General features: G+C 35.1%; 1 protein-coding gene across 1 annotated transcript; it reads right to left on the reverse strand.

Annotated features, from left to right (window-relative positions):
• Nucleotides 1-11,553: 11,553 nt before the first annotated feature.
• Nucleotides 11,554-12,741, reverse strand: FUT9 (fucosyltransferase 9). Its single transcript, XM_041726785.1, has one exon. It carries the CDS (start codon nucleotides 12,739-12,741, stop codon nucleotides 11,662-11,664), a length of 1,080 nt encoding a protein of 359 aa, XP_041582719.1. The 3' UTR covers nucleotides 11,554-11,661.
• Nucleotides 12,742-21,881: the final 9,140 nt, after the last annotated feature.

Here is a 21,881-nt window from a genome sequence, read left to right on the forward strand (position 1 = left end):
TTAATTCAAAATATACAGGGAATTCAGATTTGCATGTAAGTCAAAATGAATCTTCATAAGTGAATGATTTTGAATGTAAGCATTATAAATAACCAGCACTATTGCACATTTAAATTGAATTCTTTTATTTTAAATATTCACAGTACAGGAATTCATTAAGCCTGAATAGAACATCATTATTTACACATCCAAGGAATAACTCCAGTGGTAAATCAGTGAAGTACTTACATTGAATATAGGAAATATGATTGAAGAAAGAGAATTCTTCTTACACATACAGGCTCAAACCCTTTATACATTTATTTCTGCCTTGGGATCTTAGCACAGATCGCTGAAGTCACTATTAATTGCAGAACAAAATTTCAAAGAATTATAACTATACAATCACACCATATATTTATAAACCCAGAAAGACATCAGTGGGCCAGAAAAATCCACATTATGATGGCATTTTTAAGGGAAGGAAATTTCAAATGACATCTCCAGTTTAATTTGTGGAAAACACAAGTTTTTCAAATAGCTGAATATACAGATCTCCTATGGCATTTTGCCTTGCATGGCTTATTAAAATATTTGCTTAGCTGCCATAACATGTTATGTTATTTACAAATTGAATCAATGAAGGGAACAAAACAGTAGCAAACTAAGCCCAGATCAATTGTTCGCTGAGTGCCGTACACCTACAACATCCTGGTCAGTGAAGTTGGCCTCCACACTATCAGCACTGGCTACTCAACATTTGGATTAATGCTTTACCCCAGGATGTAGCAAGACTTAGTAGCGTGACTTTTCACTTGGAAGAGTAGCTGGACTCAACTTTTCTTACTGTTCTACAAACTTCACTGAAGCAGTTAAAACTGAACTTGAATGAACCAAACTTCTGTAAATAAATAAATTAATAAATGTATAAATAGGATCCCTCCTGTTTCAATAACATAGCAATAAAATTACCTTCCAACAGTATAAAGGCTTACATTGATGTTTTAAGTCACCGAGTGCTACATGCTAGCCTTACTATATTATGATGAATGACTAATTTCATTTGGGAAGTGGTCATTGGTCCACATATATTATGTTTGGAATTAAGCCCTTTCAAAAGCACAAGTGTATTTTCTGAAAAAAGAACACAAAACAAAAATAAAAACGTAAACAAAGCTTCACCGAATGGAATAATTTCTGTTCTCAAAGACTACTGCAAATTATTGGCATGTAGAGGCTTGGTCTTTGCAGCCAAAATTCATATTTTCTACACAATCATTTTTTTTTTCTTGATCACTCAAGTTACCAAGAAGAATATTTTCCCCCTTCTCTACCAAGTACACTGATTGGCTGTTCACACTGCCTGGATGTTCTACTTTATTGTCCAATTTACTGTTGTGCAGACCTGGCCTCAATGTTTCCCCTCCCTGGCAGTAGTACTGATTTTGGCAGTGTAAAAACAACAACAACAACAACATACTATTCTTGATTGTAGAAAAAGCTGCCAGAATATTGTGTTCATAGTATGGAACTGATTAAGATGATATTTTTCACATCTTCATGCTTTTATCATAGTAAATTGCTATGCAGTAAATTGTATCATTTGTCAACAAATGATTTTATTTCTTGTATTTTATTGCCAACAAGAGACTCCAAGAAGAAAATTGGGGGTGGGAGGATTTTACCACATTATGCTGCCAAGAAAACAGCAAAGCAGCATTTTCTATTGGCTCATTAGCACTAAGAATAACATTTTCACTTTACTCAAGTTTAAAAAGAATTTTCGAAAGGACATGAATCATGCACACAGATTGAGACGAAGCCTATGTATGAGTTGGCAGTGTAAATGCCCCCCCCAAAGTTGCATGATTCACCAATGGCATGCAGTTTTTCACCTAATATAACACAACCTTAATATCTTCATATAATTTCTAACACATTTTATTTCAAACATGCACTGGCTACTAAAATAAGATTTTAAAGAAAAGCTGATGTTTGATATAAAATAATCATGTCTTTTCAAGTGTGGAAAAATACTCTACAAAAAAATAAGTAGAAAAGTGGTTTCTGATCAATGTGTGATTTTATCTATAAAAATTCAGATGACTAATTAGTGTGCTTACAACAACCCTATGGGGTCTGCATTGCAATTATACACATACAGAAAGTTAATAGCATTAAACAACTATTAGCACAATGCAATTAAGTCCTTATCAGAAATAACATGAACCTATAAACTGTACATTTGGCATTTAGGTTTCAGAGTATTTTTAAGAGTCTGCTTAAATATGACAGTACAATAGTGCAAATCACATTACATTAATAAAACATACAATTACCACCCAAATAGTTTATAGATTACTGACCCTTAACAATTCACATATTGGCTAGAATTGGCACATTTTGTTTCACCATGAGAGTTTTGACCTTCTTTACTTGAGTATACATTGTTTTATTCAAAGTTACACTTGAACTACATAGGAAAAGTATAGGCTTATGTGCGTCTGTATGTATGTTCTTGAGGAAATGAGAGAAGAGAAAACATGTAAAGTCCCCACTCTTCATTTGTAAAACTCCACTACAGCTTTTTTCCTTTAGCAACTGTTTAAATAGAATTCCCAAAGAAATTGCCTGGTAACTATTTTCTCTTCTTTCTTATATCTCCCAGAACAGTGACGCGGCCACATGGAAGAGAGCAAGAAGGAAAGAAGGAAAATTCTAGAAGAGTATATGGCAGCTCATGTCTGTGCCAGGCTAACCAAACCAGAGTGTCTAATCAGGAAATCAAGATGTAATAAAAGCTTCTCTGGTGACTCTCATGTAAAGTCCACCACACTGTTGGTAGATGAGAAGTCAGTGGCCCAAAAAAGCTAGCGAATTATGCAGTAGGTTGTGCTATCTGGAATTTGGGCTCTAATCCGTTTACTACTCTTTTCCTACTTTCTGCAGCTTTGTGAACTTGAATCTACATTGACACTTGTTAGCTCCTTACTTTTTCCCTTTAAAAATCTCTAATAAACACACAGGTTGTTTCAGATTCTGAATAAACTACATTATTCCAATGAAGATGATTTTTCTCAATAATTTCACTCCGATAATTCTGACCAGTTGCATTCCCTCCAGCAAACATTCCTTTTTACCTTCATCTTATGTATGATTTAAGGAAACGTTATTTTTATAGTCATGATTACTCCACTAAACCCTGACTCCTACCAAATCCAACATTAAATTAAAAAAAGAAGGGGAAAAAAAAAGGAAAAAAAGAAGGGAAAAAGTGCACGTTTTTTAAGACTGCCATCAGATAGCTCTAGAGATTTACATTTTTATTTGAGTAAAAAACGATATCATTATTTTCACTATGTTTTTCTATTTCCATTTCCAACACTATATCTTCCAGCACAAGAGCTCTCACTGAATGTAAAGCAAAATGAATTTTTTTTTTTGTCAGTAAATTCCTGGTCTCAAGTGTGATAGTCTTTGTCCTTCGATTCATTGTTTTAAAATTATATGTAAAATATTTGAGATAGGCCATCTATTATGTAAAAAAGAGACTTCTACTTTTACATAGAACCAGATATTCTCGGTCTCTTCAAAGCTCTTAAAGAAGAAAACCAGTGCGTGGAAGGCCTTATCTCAAGGTAGTCCCTGGAGACACATATCCTGTCCTACCAGATAGTGAGCTCCCTTTTGGCAAATGGGCCTTGGAGGAGGATGGCATCTTCAGGATTGTCTCATCTGAGAGAATGAATGTGGCTAATGAGGCCAATCCGAGATAGGGGAGGCACTCTTGTAACTCTGGCACACATTTCTTGCATAATGAGTACTACAGGGTTGTTAATTTAGCCTGTGTACCGTATCCGTGAGCTTGCTTTTCTATCTCCTGCACCTTCATTAATCAAAATGTAATGCAGCCATGTGCAGTAAGTCACCATAGTTAACATACCTCTGAAAAAAAAATCACTCTTAAAATTTTTCAGACAAAATTTATATTTGTTTTTCACATCAAAATTCCAGCAAGCTCTAATTTAACATGTTATGTATACAACTAATTCAATAATTTGTTATTTATACAACTAATTTAACATATGTTATGTATACAACTAATTCAATAACTAATAATAATTTGGTTGCCAGAAAATTCAGAAAAATAATTTAATTTTGAAGTTTTCTAAAGTTGTATCTGAAATAAACATTTCTAATGTTCTTTAAAGCAAGACAATTAGGAACTACTTAAAAATACTATTTTGAATATTATTCATTTTTGACACATAAATATAAAAAATTCCTTTAAGTGTACTTTCTTGTTTTATTAAAGTATTTAGAAATTGTGCAAATGAACAGTTGAGATTATTCATGTCAAAATTTTATTTATTATGCAATTAGCAATTAGAGCAGTCTTAATCACAGTCTGGCTAGGAATCATTTTATTTCTGCACCACTAACCAAATACATTCCTGTTTATTGAATTTATACTCTAACATTTTAAAGTAACTTTTAGAATTTTTTTACCTTTAGGAAAAGTAGATGAAGACTTGATTCTGTTTCCTAACATGTCATTAACTGGCTGTGGCTGAGCTGATGTGGTGGATGAAGTTAAGTTGTTGAATATTTCTGGCCCTCTGTCCTTACCAGAAAATCACCTCTGAGAATCTTCCTGCTATTCCATTCTGTGACATGAGCTATGCCAACTAATAATAAGCTAAATTGACTGTTAATTTACTGATTGCTCATAACAGTGAGGGGAAATTAGGCCTACTTGGGTTCCAATTATTTTAAGAAATGGTGTATGTGTTTAGTAATGCAAATAATGCCTATGTGCTACCACTGCCAGCTCCTCACACCCCTTCCATTACTTAGTAATTATAGAAGATGTGAATGCATGCTTCTACACTATATTTATTTGTTTCTCTTCTTCTGAAGATTATTTCTTTGGCTTATTTAAATTTGCAATGATTCTTATAAGCTCTCTGCTTAACATTTTTCTGTTTTAGTACTGAAATTGTGGAAGTAGTTTTTATTCCTCATAGTGATATTTTATTATAGTAAATTATTTTAATGAAGCACATTATCTATTCACTTAAATGTCATTTAATTTGTCCTCACAGAAAAATCCACACTGGGAATATGGTACCTCTACTTTACGGATGCAAAATCTGAGGCTAAGAAGAGTCAAGTAACTTGTCTACAATTAGGGAATGGCAGGTTCAGTTGTAGATCTGTGGTCACCAAAAGCCACATACTGCAGTTGGCTCATTGCTATATGTCAATTGCAAATGACTTTTCCACCCTTCAAGCAAGGACTTTGGGACATGGAAAAGAGGTATTTTTAAACATATACAGTGAATTAGCACATCAGCAGATCAGAAGCATAAAATTTTATGGCTGTAAAAGATCTTAGTAATTGGATAGTTCAGTCTTCGTGTTGCAAAATACAAACATGCATTGGGAGCCTAAAGAGAATGAGAGATGCATTTTTCAAGGTGTGTAAACTTTTCTTTTCCAAATAATTTCTCCAGGCCAAGAATTGAGCAGTCATTTGTATGCACTAGTGGTTTCCAGAAATGGCCCCACATTAGTATCACCTAAAGAGTCTTTACAATTGTTGGTCTCTGGGTCCCATTTCAAATCAATCAGATCAGATCTCTGGAGCTGGGGTTTGAACATCTAGAATTTTAAAGCGTCTGCAAGCAATCTATTTATGCCTCTAGGCCTGAAAAGTATTGCCATGAAGCAATCACAACTTAAAAGAAGATTTGGAGACTGAAAATACTGTGCCCCAAATCAAGGCATTAGCCCATACCACATTCCTGCATGACATAACTAGGCATATAGAATGTCGTGGCTCTGAAAGTAGATAAACACTTTACTGGCATACCCAGGAAGATTCCAGGTGAATTAACGGTATTAGCTTGCTTCAGTTGAACAACAGAATACACTCCATTTTATAGGTGGCTATGACAGAGACCTGATAGCACATCAGAACTATTGGGGGAGATTTTAAAAATACAGATTCTAGCTTCCATCTCAGACCCAGAGAATCAGAAACTGTTTCTTGTTAATACTTTTTCAAATGATTCATATGCAGCTGACCCAGGAAGTTCCAAAGACATATGTATGTTTGAGAACACTGGCTTAGTTAGGATAGCTTGTAAACTATAGCAGGGAGCAGAATAACTTAGGAAATGTATTAAAAACATGTGGGTTTTTTTGACTTGTTTGAAGAGAACTGAATGAGCAGGGTCAAGGAATCAGTATTGTTCATAAATACATACCTCTGTTGATTCTAGGTCTGGTGACCCAGGAACCAGGCTTTTCAGTTACACTGACAAAGACAGCTGACATTGGAGAGATTTTCTTTAAATTCTTTACAGTATTTTCAAAGTAGATTAAATGAAAAGATATATAGTAAGTATGAGTTAAGAATAGCTAAGTTGTTTGTATATATTCAATCTGGCTTACTCAAATTATGCTCCCTGTTTTAATATCATCAGGGGATTTGAAATGTGCCCCTACTGCCTCCTTGAAATTTTTGCATTGATAAAAAGTTTTAAATTATTGTAACAAGAATGTGGATGGTATAGAAAAATCTATAATATCTTAAAATAATGCTCCTTATATGGTTGTTTTTCTATAGGCAATTAAGGTCTCAGTGAGTAGTGAACACATGAGTTACAAAAGACGAGGTAGAGAACAAAGGGGAAGGAGTTAAAAGAAGTTTAGTTAATTGAGCGCTTGCCATATTCCAAGCACTGCATTAAGTTCTTTCCACATATTAGTCTAAATAATCAGTTTTATACTTTAAATGTCTATTCAGAGAAATGAGAGGGAAATCTGTTTGAAACATTTACCTCCAAAAAACGGTGCAGTCATTGGAATTTCATTTGCAAATACATGCATATTGTCAATTTAGATCTAAGTTGAGAGAGTAACAGTGCCAGAAAGAACCTTGCAAACAACAAAGTCCAGAGAGGTTAGGTGTCTTTCTCAAAATGAGTTTGTTGAACCTGTAACCCAGCCTAGCATTGTCATGTCTGGTTTAGCAGGCTTTCTCTCATTTTTGTTTTGTTAACTGCTCTATCTAGTGCTTATGAATATGGATGCATTCAATATGAATTACTGAGAGGGAGAATACTTTGGATAGTAGTTGAGCTTACCCATTTGTAAAATGCTACAAAATCTTTAGATGAGAGACATCCAGAAAAAAATACCATTTTAATTGACTGATGTCTGCAGTACAAAGGAGTGCAGTTAGGGAGGAAAGAAACTGCATTTCTCTCTGTGCATAGTTTGGTAATAAATATGTGCCCTTCACAGTGTTTGCACTTTATATTCTCAAATACTAATTGTCTTTCCTATTAGAAACAGTTGATGTTCATATTTGGATAGAATGTTAACATGTTCCAAATCCTTTAAAATCCCCCTTGAAGTGGTGCTAAGATGTAGTAAGATTGGAAGGACATAAAGCCTTCCCTTGTGGGACACCTTTGTGGGTGGATCATTGGTTGAGCATTTGTGTTCAGCTCAGGGGTGATCTGGGGTTCCTGGGATCTAGTCCCACATCAGAGTCCCTGCAGGGAGCCTGCTTCTCCCTCTGCCTATGTCTGCCTCTCTCTCTGTGTCTCTCATGAATAAATAAATAAATCTTAAAAAAACAAAAGCCTTCCTTTCCATCCAATCAGTAACCTGAACAAAGAAATAAATATAAAACATAATCTCTAACTGGTACCAATAAGCTAGAACTGTTCTTACACTTTTAAAAATTCTGCATGGCCTCCAATGCAATTTCTAGTCATTGAACAAGTATTTGTTGAACTCCCTCTCTGTCACAGGCACTGTGCTTATCTTTTAGATGCTGAAGTTTTTATATTTACCAGTTTGATTGTAATTAATTCGTTACAAAGTTCCCCTAAATGAGATCAGAGTTCAAGGGAACTCAAAGATATGGTTAAGCACAAGGTCTTAATGGAAGGACCTAAGCCTTGTTTTGGTAACATTACTTTATGCAAAGACATTTTCTAGGTGATTACCTTAAGACTCATGGAATCTAGTTTGAAAATAGGCAGTAAAAAAGATATCAATAGTAGAATTTCCTATTCTTTTCATATTTAACCTCCAATTGGAGGCAAGAATTTAAAGCCCCAGCAAATAATTCCTAAATACTCTGTCACTTTATATCTCAAGTACTCTGAGCTTTCTAAGCCTTCACAACAAGAAAACATTTCTGCATATTCTAGGATTATTAGGACTTATGTAGTAAATGTAAAAATTTTAAGATGATACTGGTTTTTCACTAGGACAATTTTTGTTCAGTTTCTACTTCATATTGTAAAATTTATGGCTGTCATAAAATATGACTGTCATGTCTTTTTTTCAGAGTTTAATAGTTCTGGATATGGAGAACTCAGTATATATTCTTACTAAAAAGACCTATAATAATTAATATATTCTTACTAGTAAGGCCTACAACAATTAACATTTAAATATTCAGATTATTGAAGGCAATAGATTTTTGATATTGTGGAATAAAACTTTTTAAATGGTCTATTCTGTTTTTAGATCCACAGTTTATCCCTTGGCATCATTATTTGTTTTTATATTCAACAGCAACCTAATTTTGTTGAATCCATATTCATTCACCATGAGATATCCTTTAAAAGAATTGCAATCCACAGGATTTATTAAAGGAGTGCCTGAGAACCATATGCTATCTTTGAATATTTCACTTAAAATGTAGTGAAAGCCCATTTCCTTCTGCTAAGGCTCAACTTCTAAAATATTTAAAACAGAAAGAATGCTAACAAGCTTGATGTTTTATTTACTGTAATATACTTTTTAAAAAGTCAAAGTGCTTCCACATAGAGTGTACCATTCCATAGGCCCTAATTAGACCAATAAGGCATTCACATTTTTAGGAATTGAGACATACTTTTATGGTTAGGTGAGAATTCAATGAAAAAGAACATAGAATTAAGATATATAGCACCCTTACATTGCTATCTTACTATGTCACTAGCTCTGCGTGTGTGTGTGTGTGTGTGTGTGTGTGTGTGTGTGTGTGAACATATCTCTTGAATAAGTATTATCTATGGATCCGGTTAACTCATAAGCAGAATAGAGGATTGGTTTGTAAACATTGCTATAATACCATTGGGCCCTAAAACTTACAGATAAATGGCCCCAGAACTGATGGGGTAAGTTGACTCATTCTTTTTGGCACTTCAAATTCAGAAAAGTTTTTCTTCTGGGACCAGGTAATGGGTTTTCAATATACAGACGTGCCAGTTAGTCACCATTATTGCCTTGGCTTGGATCATATTATCAGCATGTGATTATAGTCAGTTTAAAAAAGAGACCAAATTTATAGTTGACAGGGTGGTGATGCCCTCAAGTTTCTCAGTTCTTTGAAATCATGAGAGCCCACCACAGCCAAGATGGGTTGTCATGACACTGATCCTTTTCTGCTTTTAGAAACCAGGTGCTTTCTAAACTTATCAGCCATGCAATTTGTTTAGGTCCCTATACTTTTTGTAGGCCCAAAAGATGACAAAGTAAGACTAAATGGATGAATTAGACTTTTTTTAATCTAATGAAATAAACGTGGGTAAGGTCTGTCCTTATCCATGAGGGCATCCATTTCTTGATGCATTATGGTTAGAAACGATAATATGGAGAGAAACTACACTGGGTCAAATGAGTGAAGAAAGTTTGCAGCTCAGAAATATTTGAGTTCCTGAGCAATTGGGGGAAATTCCCTAACTTATTTTCATTAAATCAGCAGTGACATATCAACTCCATTGAGAGGAGTGTGTGCATAAACATAGACTTGAAGAAAGCTTTCATATATCTCTCCACTTAATTGTAAATTCCTGGAGGGCAGTGATAGTACCTTGTTCATCTTTATCTCTGCTTAGGGTATTGCCTGACACAACATGCTGTTCAACATGGGCAAAGAAATGAACCTGAGGATCAAACAGTCCTTCATCTAACGTCAGAATCTTCCTCTGCTCCAATCCTTCTCATGCTCCAGACAGTTCATTCCTACACAAGGCATTCTGGGTTACGGGACATATCTCCTACTTACTGAACTCAAGTTTGCCTCTATCTAGTTTCCATTTGATGTAGAAGATTGTGGATTTGTGTTCTGCTAATTTTAACATGTAACAGGACTGTTAGAATACAGTTAGATTCAAAGGATGTCATCAGAACTTTCCAATTCTTTTGATGGGTTTTGGCATGAATGGAATAGTCATTAAAGATTCTTTTGGGAAATGCTTTTCTTGAAGAATCTTTAACATCCCATCTTTTCTCACCTATGAATCTCTGCTTATATCCAGCCCTTAACCTTGCAGAAGAAAATTGCTATATAGCAACTGCAGGTTCAGGGATGAATTTTCCAAAAACTTAGTGTTTAAGTTTATTTTGGTTCTGTAAAGCCCTGAGGGCCATAGTCACATGCACTATATATGAGTAATTACTAAAATGAAATATAAATCATCATCTCCAGTTAATATTTCTAGGCTAGAATTGTCACTTCGTTGAAACAAACAAAAATTTCCCCTTGACTTTGAATGACATTCATTTATTCATTAAATAATGCATTGAGATTGAGTTAGCATTGTGTGTTTCTATAGATCCCCACTGTGTTATTTTAACATCTTATATTTAATACCTTAATGATAATTTTATTTATATTCTTTCAAATGACAGGACAAACTCTAAAATTTTATATCTATTCATCCACATGGTAAAATGAAACTTTTAAATATTGGGGCTGGGGGAAAAATATTTTAAATTGATATGTTATTCAAAATTGTATATAACTATACCACTTATAAATATGATGTGTATCTATAAACATCCTTTTCTTTTGTTTGAGGAAATTATTTATTATAATAATAAGTGTAAGGATTGGGAAGAGAACTGTCCTAGGTATTCTTAAGTGTTTTCAGGATTACTTCCCATGTTCTACAAATCCCCCCAAATTGGATATTTAAAAATACTTGAATAATTTAATTTAAGATCATGAGAACAAGTGGCTGCATTTGCAAGTCAGCTTAATGAAAATAAATGAAAAGTCTAATAGCTTCCTCAATAAAATAGTTCTGCTTCACTATCTTTCTTATTCACTACATGAATAATTCTTCCTTCACAAAAAATGTGGTAAACAGGTAAAAAGTAGCTCAAAAGAGATAGTTATGCACTTTGTTCACTTTGAAGTCAAAGAGGTTAGAACTCAATTACAAATGCTTTTCCTTTGTTACATTATGCAAACTTGGAATAGAGGTTATATTATTTAGTGAAAATATTTCATATTTTAAGATGTGTATCTTCATCTCCCAAATAGCTTAAATAGCTGATCAATGTAGAAACAACAATCATATCACAAACTTACATTACAAACAACTACCAAAATGTGAAAAACAATGTTTGCAAATGGTAGCAAAGAATAAATTAATTTTCAGTGCACATAATTAAGTATATACAGGATAATTTAAAATCAAAAGGAGTGATTGCTAATGCTGAGCTCTCAGAAATCTCCATCAAAATATACATGTTACCCAAGAGAGAATGATAAAAATAAATTGTGACACAAAAGCAGAATGTTGTCTCTCTTCTTATCCTCAAAACTTGGATGATAGCTCATCAAAATAATTTTTCCAAGTGTGCAAATGATGGAAAACTTTAATTCCAAAACCATTTCTCTAAATTACCAACAGATTTATATTCTTGATGCCTTTTCACATGATCACAAGCCAAGCATGCATGTGATTCCCAAAATCGTGGAAGATTCACTGTGAAATCCTTCCTCCAGTTAAAGTAACTAAGGTATAACTTATTGTTTTTGTCAACTTCTTTCAGATACTTCGCTAGCTCACTGGGAGAGTTATAATCTTCCACATGAATGAATGAATCTGCTGGAATATAATTCTCGTAATTTTCCCTAGATGGCCCCAGAACAACAGGTACAGAGCCAGCTAGAAAAGCATTGTAGAGCTTTTCTGTGATGTAATCTTTGTGGATTGAGTTTTCAAAAGAAAGATAAAATTTGCAAGTAGATATGGTAGGAATCAAATTTTTATCATTCACATACTCTCCAAATGCTTGCCCATATGTATGGATTTCAATGCTTTTGCTTAGCTCATTGTAATACTTGACCCTCGCATGCTCAGGGTTCCAGTTACTTACAACCCAGCACACTAACTTCTCTTTGCTTGGCACTTCAAACACGAAGGGGTTTGTGCTCACCGTCAAGAAGCCATAAGGCACTTGGATATCTGAGTCGCGGCGGTAAGTCAGAGTCAAGTTGAAGAGGTGCTCAATACCACTCTTTTGGGGCGTGTGAGTTGGTGATTCCAAATTCATCCAAATCCATTTCTGGAAGGGTGGCCTAGCCTGCTGAGGTAAGTTAGTCAGATCCCAACTGATGTCTCGGTGATGGATCAGAACTGCATGAGATTTGTTGTATAGAGAACGGTCTGTTGTGAGATGGCATCCTTGGATGTTGAACATTGCTTGGCAGGATGTAAGGTCAAAGGTCTGCCCAAAGGGCCACACCCAAATGAGGATAGTAGTTTCATTAAAATAATCAGTTTTGGTGGAGAAGAAGTTTTTCATTTTCAGCACTGAGCTGGCTGATTCCATTGGACTGAAGATCCAGCTGTTGGTGGGCTTGATGTAAATGAGCAGACATGCCATGAAGCAGCCCAGGATAATGCAGACGATTAAAAATGGGCGGAGAATTCCTTTGGATGCTGATGTCATAATTTTTTCTGTGAAACAGAAAGAGAAAGATAGAGGGATAGTAGGTAGGGGTAGTGATGAAAAGTTAATCATAAATATAGGTACATCTCAAAATACACTTACAAAATCAATTGCATTTTCCTGTTTAGTTTTATTTTTTAAAAAGTATTTATCTATTTATTTATTTGAGACAGAGAACAAGCAAGAGACAGAGAGAGCACCAGTATGAGGAGGGGCAGAGAGAGAGAGAGAGAAGCAGACTCCCGCTGAGCAGGGATCCCCAAGGACATGGAGCTCCTGGGACTCCATCCCAGGATCCCTGGATCCAGAGATTCCGGGATCATGACCTGAGCTGAAGATAGATGCTTAACTAGCTGAGCCACCCAGGAGTCCCCTCTGTAGTGTTATTAAGCCATTGAGAGAAGCGTAGCTTTTATTAAGCCAAGAAACTGCTTTTAAAAGGAACTTTCCCCTGAACTCTATAAATAGTAAGGGAGGATTTGTCATAAGTGGACCAGCTTACCTTCAAGCTGAGTTGCAATTTTTTTTCCAATGACATCTTTACCTGTGATATTTTTATTTGCCTCTAGAAAGCTGGCACAAAGATTAGCGTCATCAAAGCTATGACTAAAATTTTTAGAACTTTGAAACCGTATCAGATTTGTGAACATTCCCCAGTTTATATAATCACTTATTTCCTAGTGCACTTTTTATGATTGTAATATTACTTTGCAGTTCAGATGGAATTCTTTAGAAAACCAAACATTTTAAAGAAAAAAGTTTTGTTTTAGTTTATTGGAGTAAGTTCATCTTCACTGTCAAAAATGCATTACAATAGTCCTCTTGTAAAAAATAGCAACTTGTGTTTTTTCTTTTTTTTTTTAGTAAGTACTCTGAAGCAAAAATTTGATAAATTAAAACCTCTTTTTATTTTCCTTATAATTTTTCTTGTTTACTTTTACTAATCTGTTACTACACCCAAGATCTGCTAGATTGTGATAATAAAATGCTCTAGTGGCATTAGAAAAACATTCTCACTTATGTGGTATCAGGGCATTAAAAAAAGTTTTTCTTAGCATTAAAATATTAGTATAATAAAGATAAATGGATTCTCAAAAGAAAAGAATTATATTTCAGGGAGAACAGTATTGATTTTGTGATTTATAGCATATTGCAGTTAAAAAGATGAATCAAGGTTTTTAAATTTTTTAATACAAGAGTCTTCAGGGTTTTTCCTCTTTGACATTCATGTTTTCTCATGAATATGAACACAAATATAAAACATGTGTTTGCAAAACTGTCTTTTGATCAAATTCTTACTGATCTTCTGAAACCCATTATTCTTCTCACCAAAATAATGCGCTCCATCAATTTCAGATTCATTAAGATGTTTTTTTTTTCATTAAGATGTTTTTAAATCTTGATCAAAAGCTAGTGTAGAAACATGAGGCAGTTCCTTCCAGAAAAAAAGAGAGAAATTGTTCTTTAATTACCTAAATTTATGTGAATATTTTTTTAAAAATCACATTTTTTGTTGTTGTTGTTATGTAGCTTTTCTTAAAGCATAAGACATTCCTTATGTAGTTCCCTTGATTTTGTAATCCAAAGAATCTGGATATTGTATTCTGGAGCACTCCCAGAACAGAATTATTGGATTTAATGACTGTGACTTAGCATCAAAGTTAGTTTCAGCCTGTCCAGTCAATAACATAAGGAGAATAAAAAAGTTTCTACCATATATTTTCAAAAAGTATTAATTAACCCCTAAGCTACAGAGAAAATTGAAAGGAATATGAAAGAAATCTCAACTCCTTAGAACAAATGATGTTGATGGCACATCATGTTTACTTTCGTGGAATATGGCTGAAACAGTACTTTATTTAAAGGGAATTTACAGGTTTGCATAGTTTTGGGGAAATTAACAAAATTGTTAACTGAACAAGCTGGACAAAGAACAATAGTCCAAAGCTAAAGAAATAAGAAGTAAAAAATTAAGATAAGGACTGAAATCATTGAAATTGAGAGCAGAAATTTGAGATAATTGGCAACATCACATGTAACTATGTGAGGTGATGAATTAACTAAACTTATTGTAATAATCATTTTGATATATATATATATGTCAAAGCATTATGTTGTACCCCTTAAGCTAATATAATGTTATATGTCAATTATGACTCAATAAAACTGGAAAAAAAATACTAAGATAAACCTCATGCAAGAATAAGCAAGAAAAAAAGGAATTTAGTTTATTTTATTTTCTAAAGAAATTCAGTTTATACAAACAGCAAATGATTATGCAGCAGGAAAAATAGGAAATGACTATACGGAGTAATTTTATGCTCTTGAATTTGAAAAACTGATGAAATGAATGGTTTTTTATCTGCACAAATAGAAAAATGACAATTTTAATAAGAAATTATTATTAAACAAATACCAGTCAGTGAAGTATAATTCATGAATGTTAACTGAAAACAAACAGTACACCTAGATGGCTTTGTAGGAGTGATATCAATAGTTCAATGAATAGAGAAGACTACTGTCATTAAAAACAATTCTAGAAAACAGAAAAATAAAGAAGTATAACTCATACATGAAGCCAGTTAATCTATTACCAAAAGAAAATATAAGAAGTTAAAAAAAAGTCTATTTCACTTATGAAGACAGATACAAACATTTAGCAATAAAGAGTATTAAAATATATTATGACACATTTCAAAAGTTGGTTTATGTAGGTTCATGTATATTTGATCCTACTTTATAAGTTTAATTAGTTGGGCAATCTTTTAATTTTTTCTATATTCTGGGATCTACAGACTGAGGAAATTCACTGGAGGGATCTCTTTTTTAATGGAGTAATACTAACCTTAATATACAAGATTTGACTGAGCAATGAAGTGTTGAGCAATGAACTGAGACCAATGTTTAATACTGTTTAGAAATGTTCTCCTTGATGGGATGCCTATGTGGCTCAGTCGGTTAAGCATCTGACTTGATTTTGGCTCTGGTCAGGATCTCAAGGTTGTGAGATCAAGCCCTATGTTGGGCTCCACACTGAGACTAAAGCCTGCTTAAGATTCTCTCTCTCCCTTTTTCCTTCCTCCCCACTCATTTGCACACTCTCTCCCTCTCTCAAAAGGAAAAAAAAAAGAACTGTTCTCATTGAAAGTTTCCTTAAGTCCTTTTTGAATTGAAACACAACTGCAAAAACTAAATAAATGATGTTAATTCATTATAATCAGGTTACAACTTCAACAGCCTCTGTTTAGTAAATGCTCACTCTCAGCTAGATTTTGTGCCAAGCACTTTGCACACATCATTTCCTTTAATCCTCTTAGAACCTCTATCGAGAAGGTCTTTTGTCACCTCTTCTTTACAGATGGAAAAACTCAGGGCTGGGGTCCTTGGGTGGCTCAGTCAGGTAAGTGTCTGCCTTTGGCTCAGGTTATGATCCCAGGGTCTTGTGACTGAGCCCAGTGCCCCCACACCTGCTCTCTCTCTCTCTCTCTCTCTCTCTCGCACTCTCTCTCAAATAAATAACATCTTAAAAAAAAGAAGAAGAAGAAAAGAAAAGAAAAGAAAAAAACTGAAGGCCAGAGATATAAGTAACTAGCTTGCCTTCTATAATCTTCTTTGAATAAATAATACAAACTCAATTGTCTATTGAGGTACATTTGGCACCTCAAGTTTTATTGTCTTGATTTCTCTGGCCTCCATCCTTTATAACTGAGGACTATCTACCCATGCATTAAATTTAGAAAAATTTCCCTTAATAAGAATACCTGACACTTACACGATACTTATTAGTGCCAAACATTGATCTTAGCACTTACATTAACATAGATACGTACACACACGCATATGCTGCCTCATTATAATCCCATTTTATTGATAAAGAAACTGAGGCCTCCAATGGTTAAGAAACTTGCCCTGGGACACCTAGTTCAGAAGTGGCAAAGCACACTTTCAAACAGACCCTGGCTATCTAGTTCGCTTGGGTCATGATCACTACATTTTATGTTCACCGATTTTCCTTATTGCAGCTAGGGAACGTAATAACCAGAATTAAGCTCTATGAAGGGCTTTGTTTCTTCACTGCTTTATCCTCATCACCAGAATGCAGCAGGTGTTTAATACATGCTATTTATGTTGCATGAATGAAAGAGTGGATTGCTGAATCCCCTACTATGTGCAAGATAAAATGCTTGGTAACTAGATAAGCAAAAATGAGTCAAGTATAAATGAAGAAATATGTATTTAGTTGCTTTCTTTGTACATTTAATATGTCTACCTTTAGGGAATACCATCACAGTTGACATACAAGATATGTCTACCACTGAATGAGCAAAATCTCCTAGTTTTGCCTGCCTTTGTCACATGTCAGAGTTGGTATCTATCTAGAATACTTCAATTCCACGACTGTTTTTTTTTTTTTTTTTTTACCAAATGAGAAAAAAATTGGTCACTAGGCAGAAACAGTGTTCCTTTCACTGTGTGCCTCTCAGTTTTTCTGCTTCCTGGACATTTTGTATTGAGGTTCTTCTTGTTAACTCTCTGCACACTTCTCTCCTCAGCTTTTCATGGCTGTCCCGATCAATCACTGAACAGTAGGGGCAGTTACTCAGTAACCCCTGCTTTGTACAGAAACTGTCAGGAAAGTTTGCTTCTTGGAGCCTAACTGACAACCCCTTGACAGGGACCTTTAAACCTACTTCTCATAACTAAAATTCAGTTGGATACCCAACACATCTTGAACTGTTAATCGATACAGCCTATTTTTAAAGGACCCACAGCACTGTCACCTTAGCTTTCACCAGAGAGAGCAATAATTTACAGGACAAAGCAAATTATAACAGTAAATAGTATAATTAAAACTTCTTAATGATTTTTAGTAGTCTCGAGTACTATAAAAGAATATCAAGACATTAGCATTAAAAATTAACAAAATCTGGGAGCACTTGACGGGATGAGCACTGGGTATTATTCTGTATGTTGGCAAATTGAACACCAATAAAAATAAATTTATTATTAAAAAAATTAACAAAATCTTTGGTAAAAGTATAACTTAATGGGACTCAGTGTGCCTCCAGTTCTGCTTTCCATTAAGAGACTATCTTCAGGAGCACCTGGGTGGCTCAGGGGTGAGCATCTGCCTGCCTTCAGCTCAGGTTGTGACCCTGGGGTCCTGGGATGGATCTTGGGATGGTCCTGCAGGGAGCCTGCTCTCCCTCTGCCTATGTTTCTGTCTCCCACTCTGTGTCTCTAATGAATACATAAATAAAACCTTTTAAAAAAAGAGACAGACTACCTTCGGTGTCACACTTTAGAGATATGCTCCACTAAAAGTAAAGGTTGGAAGGAAGCTTGGAATAGAAGAGGTTCGAGTGTGATTCTCAAATCATAAATACACTTGAAGGTATTAGGGAGAGAAATGTGAAGCCAAAGAGAATAGGAGGCTTCTCCATGGAATGGTAATTCTACTTTAAAATTTTTCAGGTGTGTGTGTGTGTATGTGTGTTTTACACTGAAAGAAACAGGGGTATATTTAGGATAGAATTCAATACCTGCCTAAAACTTAAAAGATGAAAGAGGATAGATAGTTGGGCTTTATTTCTAGATTGCAGCCACCCCCTCACTCTTCAACCCACCTCTCTGGCTCACAGTGGCAGGCATGTGGGGTTGGAATAGAGTGTTCCTGTGCCCTTAGGAGGTTGTGAGTCAACATGTTTGACAGTCACTGTGTAGTACACAGTGTGGGTGCGCGATGAGATGATTCGTGAAGTGGTAAGACATTTCATCCATGTAAAGGAACAGAACTTGGGATCCGCTTAGGGATCTTCATATCAGTTCAGTCCAGCCTTCAAGACCAGAAATGAATCATTGACAAATTAAGTGGATAAAGTTAGAAATAGTTAAGAAAAAAAAATGATTGTCATTTATCGTGACTGTTAAATAAAATTAATAAAATGCTTCTGATGGTGCCTGGACCAGAGAAAGCACAACGTTAGGGTTTGCTGTTATGTTATTACTCTTTGTTATAGTCAAGAATCAGAGTTCTCACCATAGCTGAAATTCTTTTGGAATAATAAAACCTTCTTACATCTATGCAAATTATTACCATTTCTAACTACATGTGCACACACACACATATACACAATTTCCTCTAAGTTCAAAACATAACTCATTATTAATAAATTCTGGATAAATATATAATATAAAATAGCTAACGAATATAGTCTTTCAATAGTTCATTGAATTACCCTTTTTACAAAAAGTTACTCTATAAGCATGTTATATTTAAAGGATTCCATAGCAGATATTTGTTGGTTTTTATTGTCTGGATCGCTCTCCCTTCTTCTGATAATAATGCCCCAATTTCCTATTGAGATATCAACTTCCTCCTCCTGTGTGCAATCTTTGGGATTGTAGAGAATATTTCCTTCTTTCCTAACCAGTGTTGGGCAGATGATCCAGATCATTTAAACTCTGTCTCTGGGGCTTGGAAACTTGAATGAAAAGGTCTGGAGGGAAAAATTTTGGAGCTGATTAATCACAGTGGGGTTCCTTCATGAGACAATTATGTAAACTCTATTACCTGCACCCAAGGAGCTGCTTGGGATCCTCCCTGCCAGGGTTTGGTTCTTTAGATATTCCTTCAGTTTTAAGAGCTACTCCATAAACTTGTAATCATTTTTCTTTTTGTCTATGTTAATTATAATTGTTTTTATTACTTGAAACAAACAAATCCAAGCAAACATCCACAACAAAACAAATCCTAGCCAAGTAATAAGCAAGCAAACAAAAACCCAACTATTTTATCTCCTCTTGTTTTCTTCCTGTAGGTTATGAATTACATACCTTGAATCTTTCAAAATATGCCCATGATTATATGTATTAAAAAACTGTATATAAATTCTCAAAACAGCAAACACATCTCTTCCTTTTATGTTAAGCCATAGACTTCACCCAGAATTTAGGTCTTGGCTGGTAGGTGGTATCTGCAAAAGTCTTCTGATTACTACCCTGAATGTTCATACCCTGAATGTTCATAATTTGAATTGCCCAGGTTTATTTAATTTTGGGGTTGTTTTTGGTATTATTTTGTTTCGCTTTTACTTCTTCCTGTGACTTTAATGCTAAGATCCTTTACAAGAATAAAAATGTCTTATACTCTCAATACTTGATACCAAATTATATTCTGCCTCAAGGTACCGTAAAACTTTACATATTCATTTCTTCATTCTCAAAGATTCTCTTGACACTTCACATTCCACTGAACCTTTCTCATGGGCATTCCTGCTCTGACTTCCCACAATTCTCCCCATTACATCCTGAGCCAAATGCCTTCTGTCTTTGGGAGAGATGCCATTTACTTTTTGGCAAGAAGACACTAGCTGATCTCTGGAATGCTATCAGATTCTTGTTTGTGAACCTTTCTCAAAGACCTTTGGGTATTATCTCCAGTATTTCCAAGGGTGAGCCTCTTTTATTTCCTCCAAACACTGGAGAGGCTGTTACCAAAATATGCCAGTTTTTGTTTTGTTTTGTTTTTTTGCCACTTATGCTTTTCCAGAATATTCCTCAGAATGCACCCTAGCACATATTAGGATTCCCTGACTTATTTCTGCAGTGGTTTGATCTTTAGGGATATTACCTCTAAAATACTAAAAAAAAGTCTCCCCTTTTTTCCCCTTTTCATTTTTGTCTCACATTTGTTTCCTTTGGTGTGCCAACTGACTCTTTTCCTGCATTGCGAGCTTCTTCATCTTGAACAGTTTCTACATTCACTGTCTTTGAAATTTCTTTCCAACTCAGAGATTAACCTTTTATAGTTTGATCTTTTACCTGCTTTTTTCTCTTTCTACTCATAATCACTAGTTCTCAGTCACTGTCTTTACTCATTTTAGAAGCTTTATTTACTTGCTTCAGCTGCAGTGAGAGCAACAAGATCTGACACTGAGCCCAAGTGTAACTTGGCTCGTGTGCTACCTTCCCAGAGGGAATACCACAGGCAGGGCCAGGGTGCTCTTTGGCAGCTTCCTAGAACATGCTTTCTGGCGTTCCTTGAGGCCAATATTCTTTCATAATTTGGCCATCAGCATCAGTGCTTTCTATTATTATTGTCAGTTTGTAGCCCATATCAGCCAGCCAATGAAGGTCAAGGGAGCCTTAAAAAAAAAATAAAACCTCTCATTTTGAGTTGATATATTACTTCCATTCCCAATCCTAAAGATGAGACTTTTTTCCTTCCAGATGACAAAGTAGAGTAATTAACCCAGGAGCTTTTTCCTGACATCTCCCTGTCCTTCAAATCTATATCCTACCTAGTACCAATTATGCCTCCTAAATATTCCTTAGATTAGCTGACTTCTTTCTACTTCACTGAGTCCAAAATCTATCACCTCTTGTCTAGATGGCTGACCTTCCTTTCTCAGTGGTACATCTGGCACTCACTTTTGATCCATTCAATTGATTTCACGAACTGGTGGTTCTAAAAATGTGGTCCCCAGGCCAGCAGCAACAGCATCAGCATTGCCTGGGATCTTGTTAGAAGTGTGATTCTCCCTCCTGACCTAGATATAAGGAATCAGAAACTGGACTGCAGCCCAGCAATCCATTTTAAAAACTGTTCTAAGTGATTCTGAAATACAAAAGGTTCAAGAATCCCTGCAGTGGAATCTTCTTTTCAAATCACGGACCACACTGCTTAGGTACTTCAATGAATTTCAATTACTTTTAAGATAAAGTAAAAAAAAAAAAAAAAGAAAGAAAGAAAAAGTCTTAATGTAGTTTAAACAGTCCCGGATGATGGGGATCTTGCCTCTGCCTCCAACCTCCGTGCATGTCAAAGTCCCTTCTGCATTCCCTGCGTGGCCATGGTTGGCCCTCTCGTAGTGATGGAGTCATTGTACCCGCTCTTCCTTCTCCCTGGACCCATTTCCCTCCACTCTTTGTTGATTTCCCCTTTTCATTTTTCAGCTCTCCGCTCCACTGGCAGTTGCTTATGAAAGGATTCCTGACAACCTACCAACACCCACCCCTCTACATGCACACACTAAACCAAAGCTCTGCGTACAGGTCTCATAGTACTATCTGTCATCTTTACAAAACACTTACTATAGTAGTTAGTGTCCCTGTGTTTGTATATTTGATTAGTGTTG

Source organism: Vulpes lagopus, chromosome 1 (genome assembly GCF_018345385.1).
Source record: "Vulpes lagopus strain Blue_001 chromosome 1, ASM1834538v1, whole genome shotgun sequence".
NCBI classification, from domain to species: domain Eukaryota; kingdom Metazoa; phylum Chordata; class Mammalia; order Carnivora; family Canidae; genus Vulpes; species Vulpes lagopus.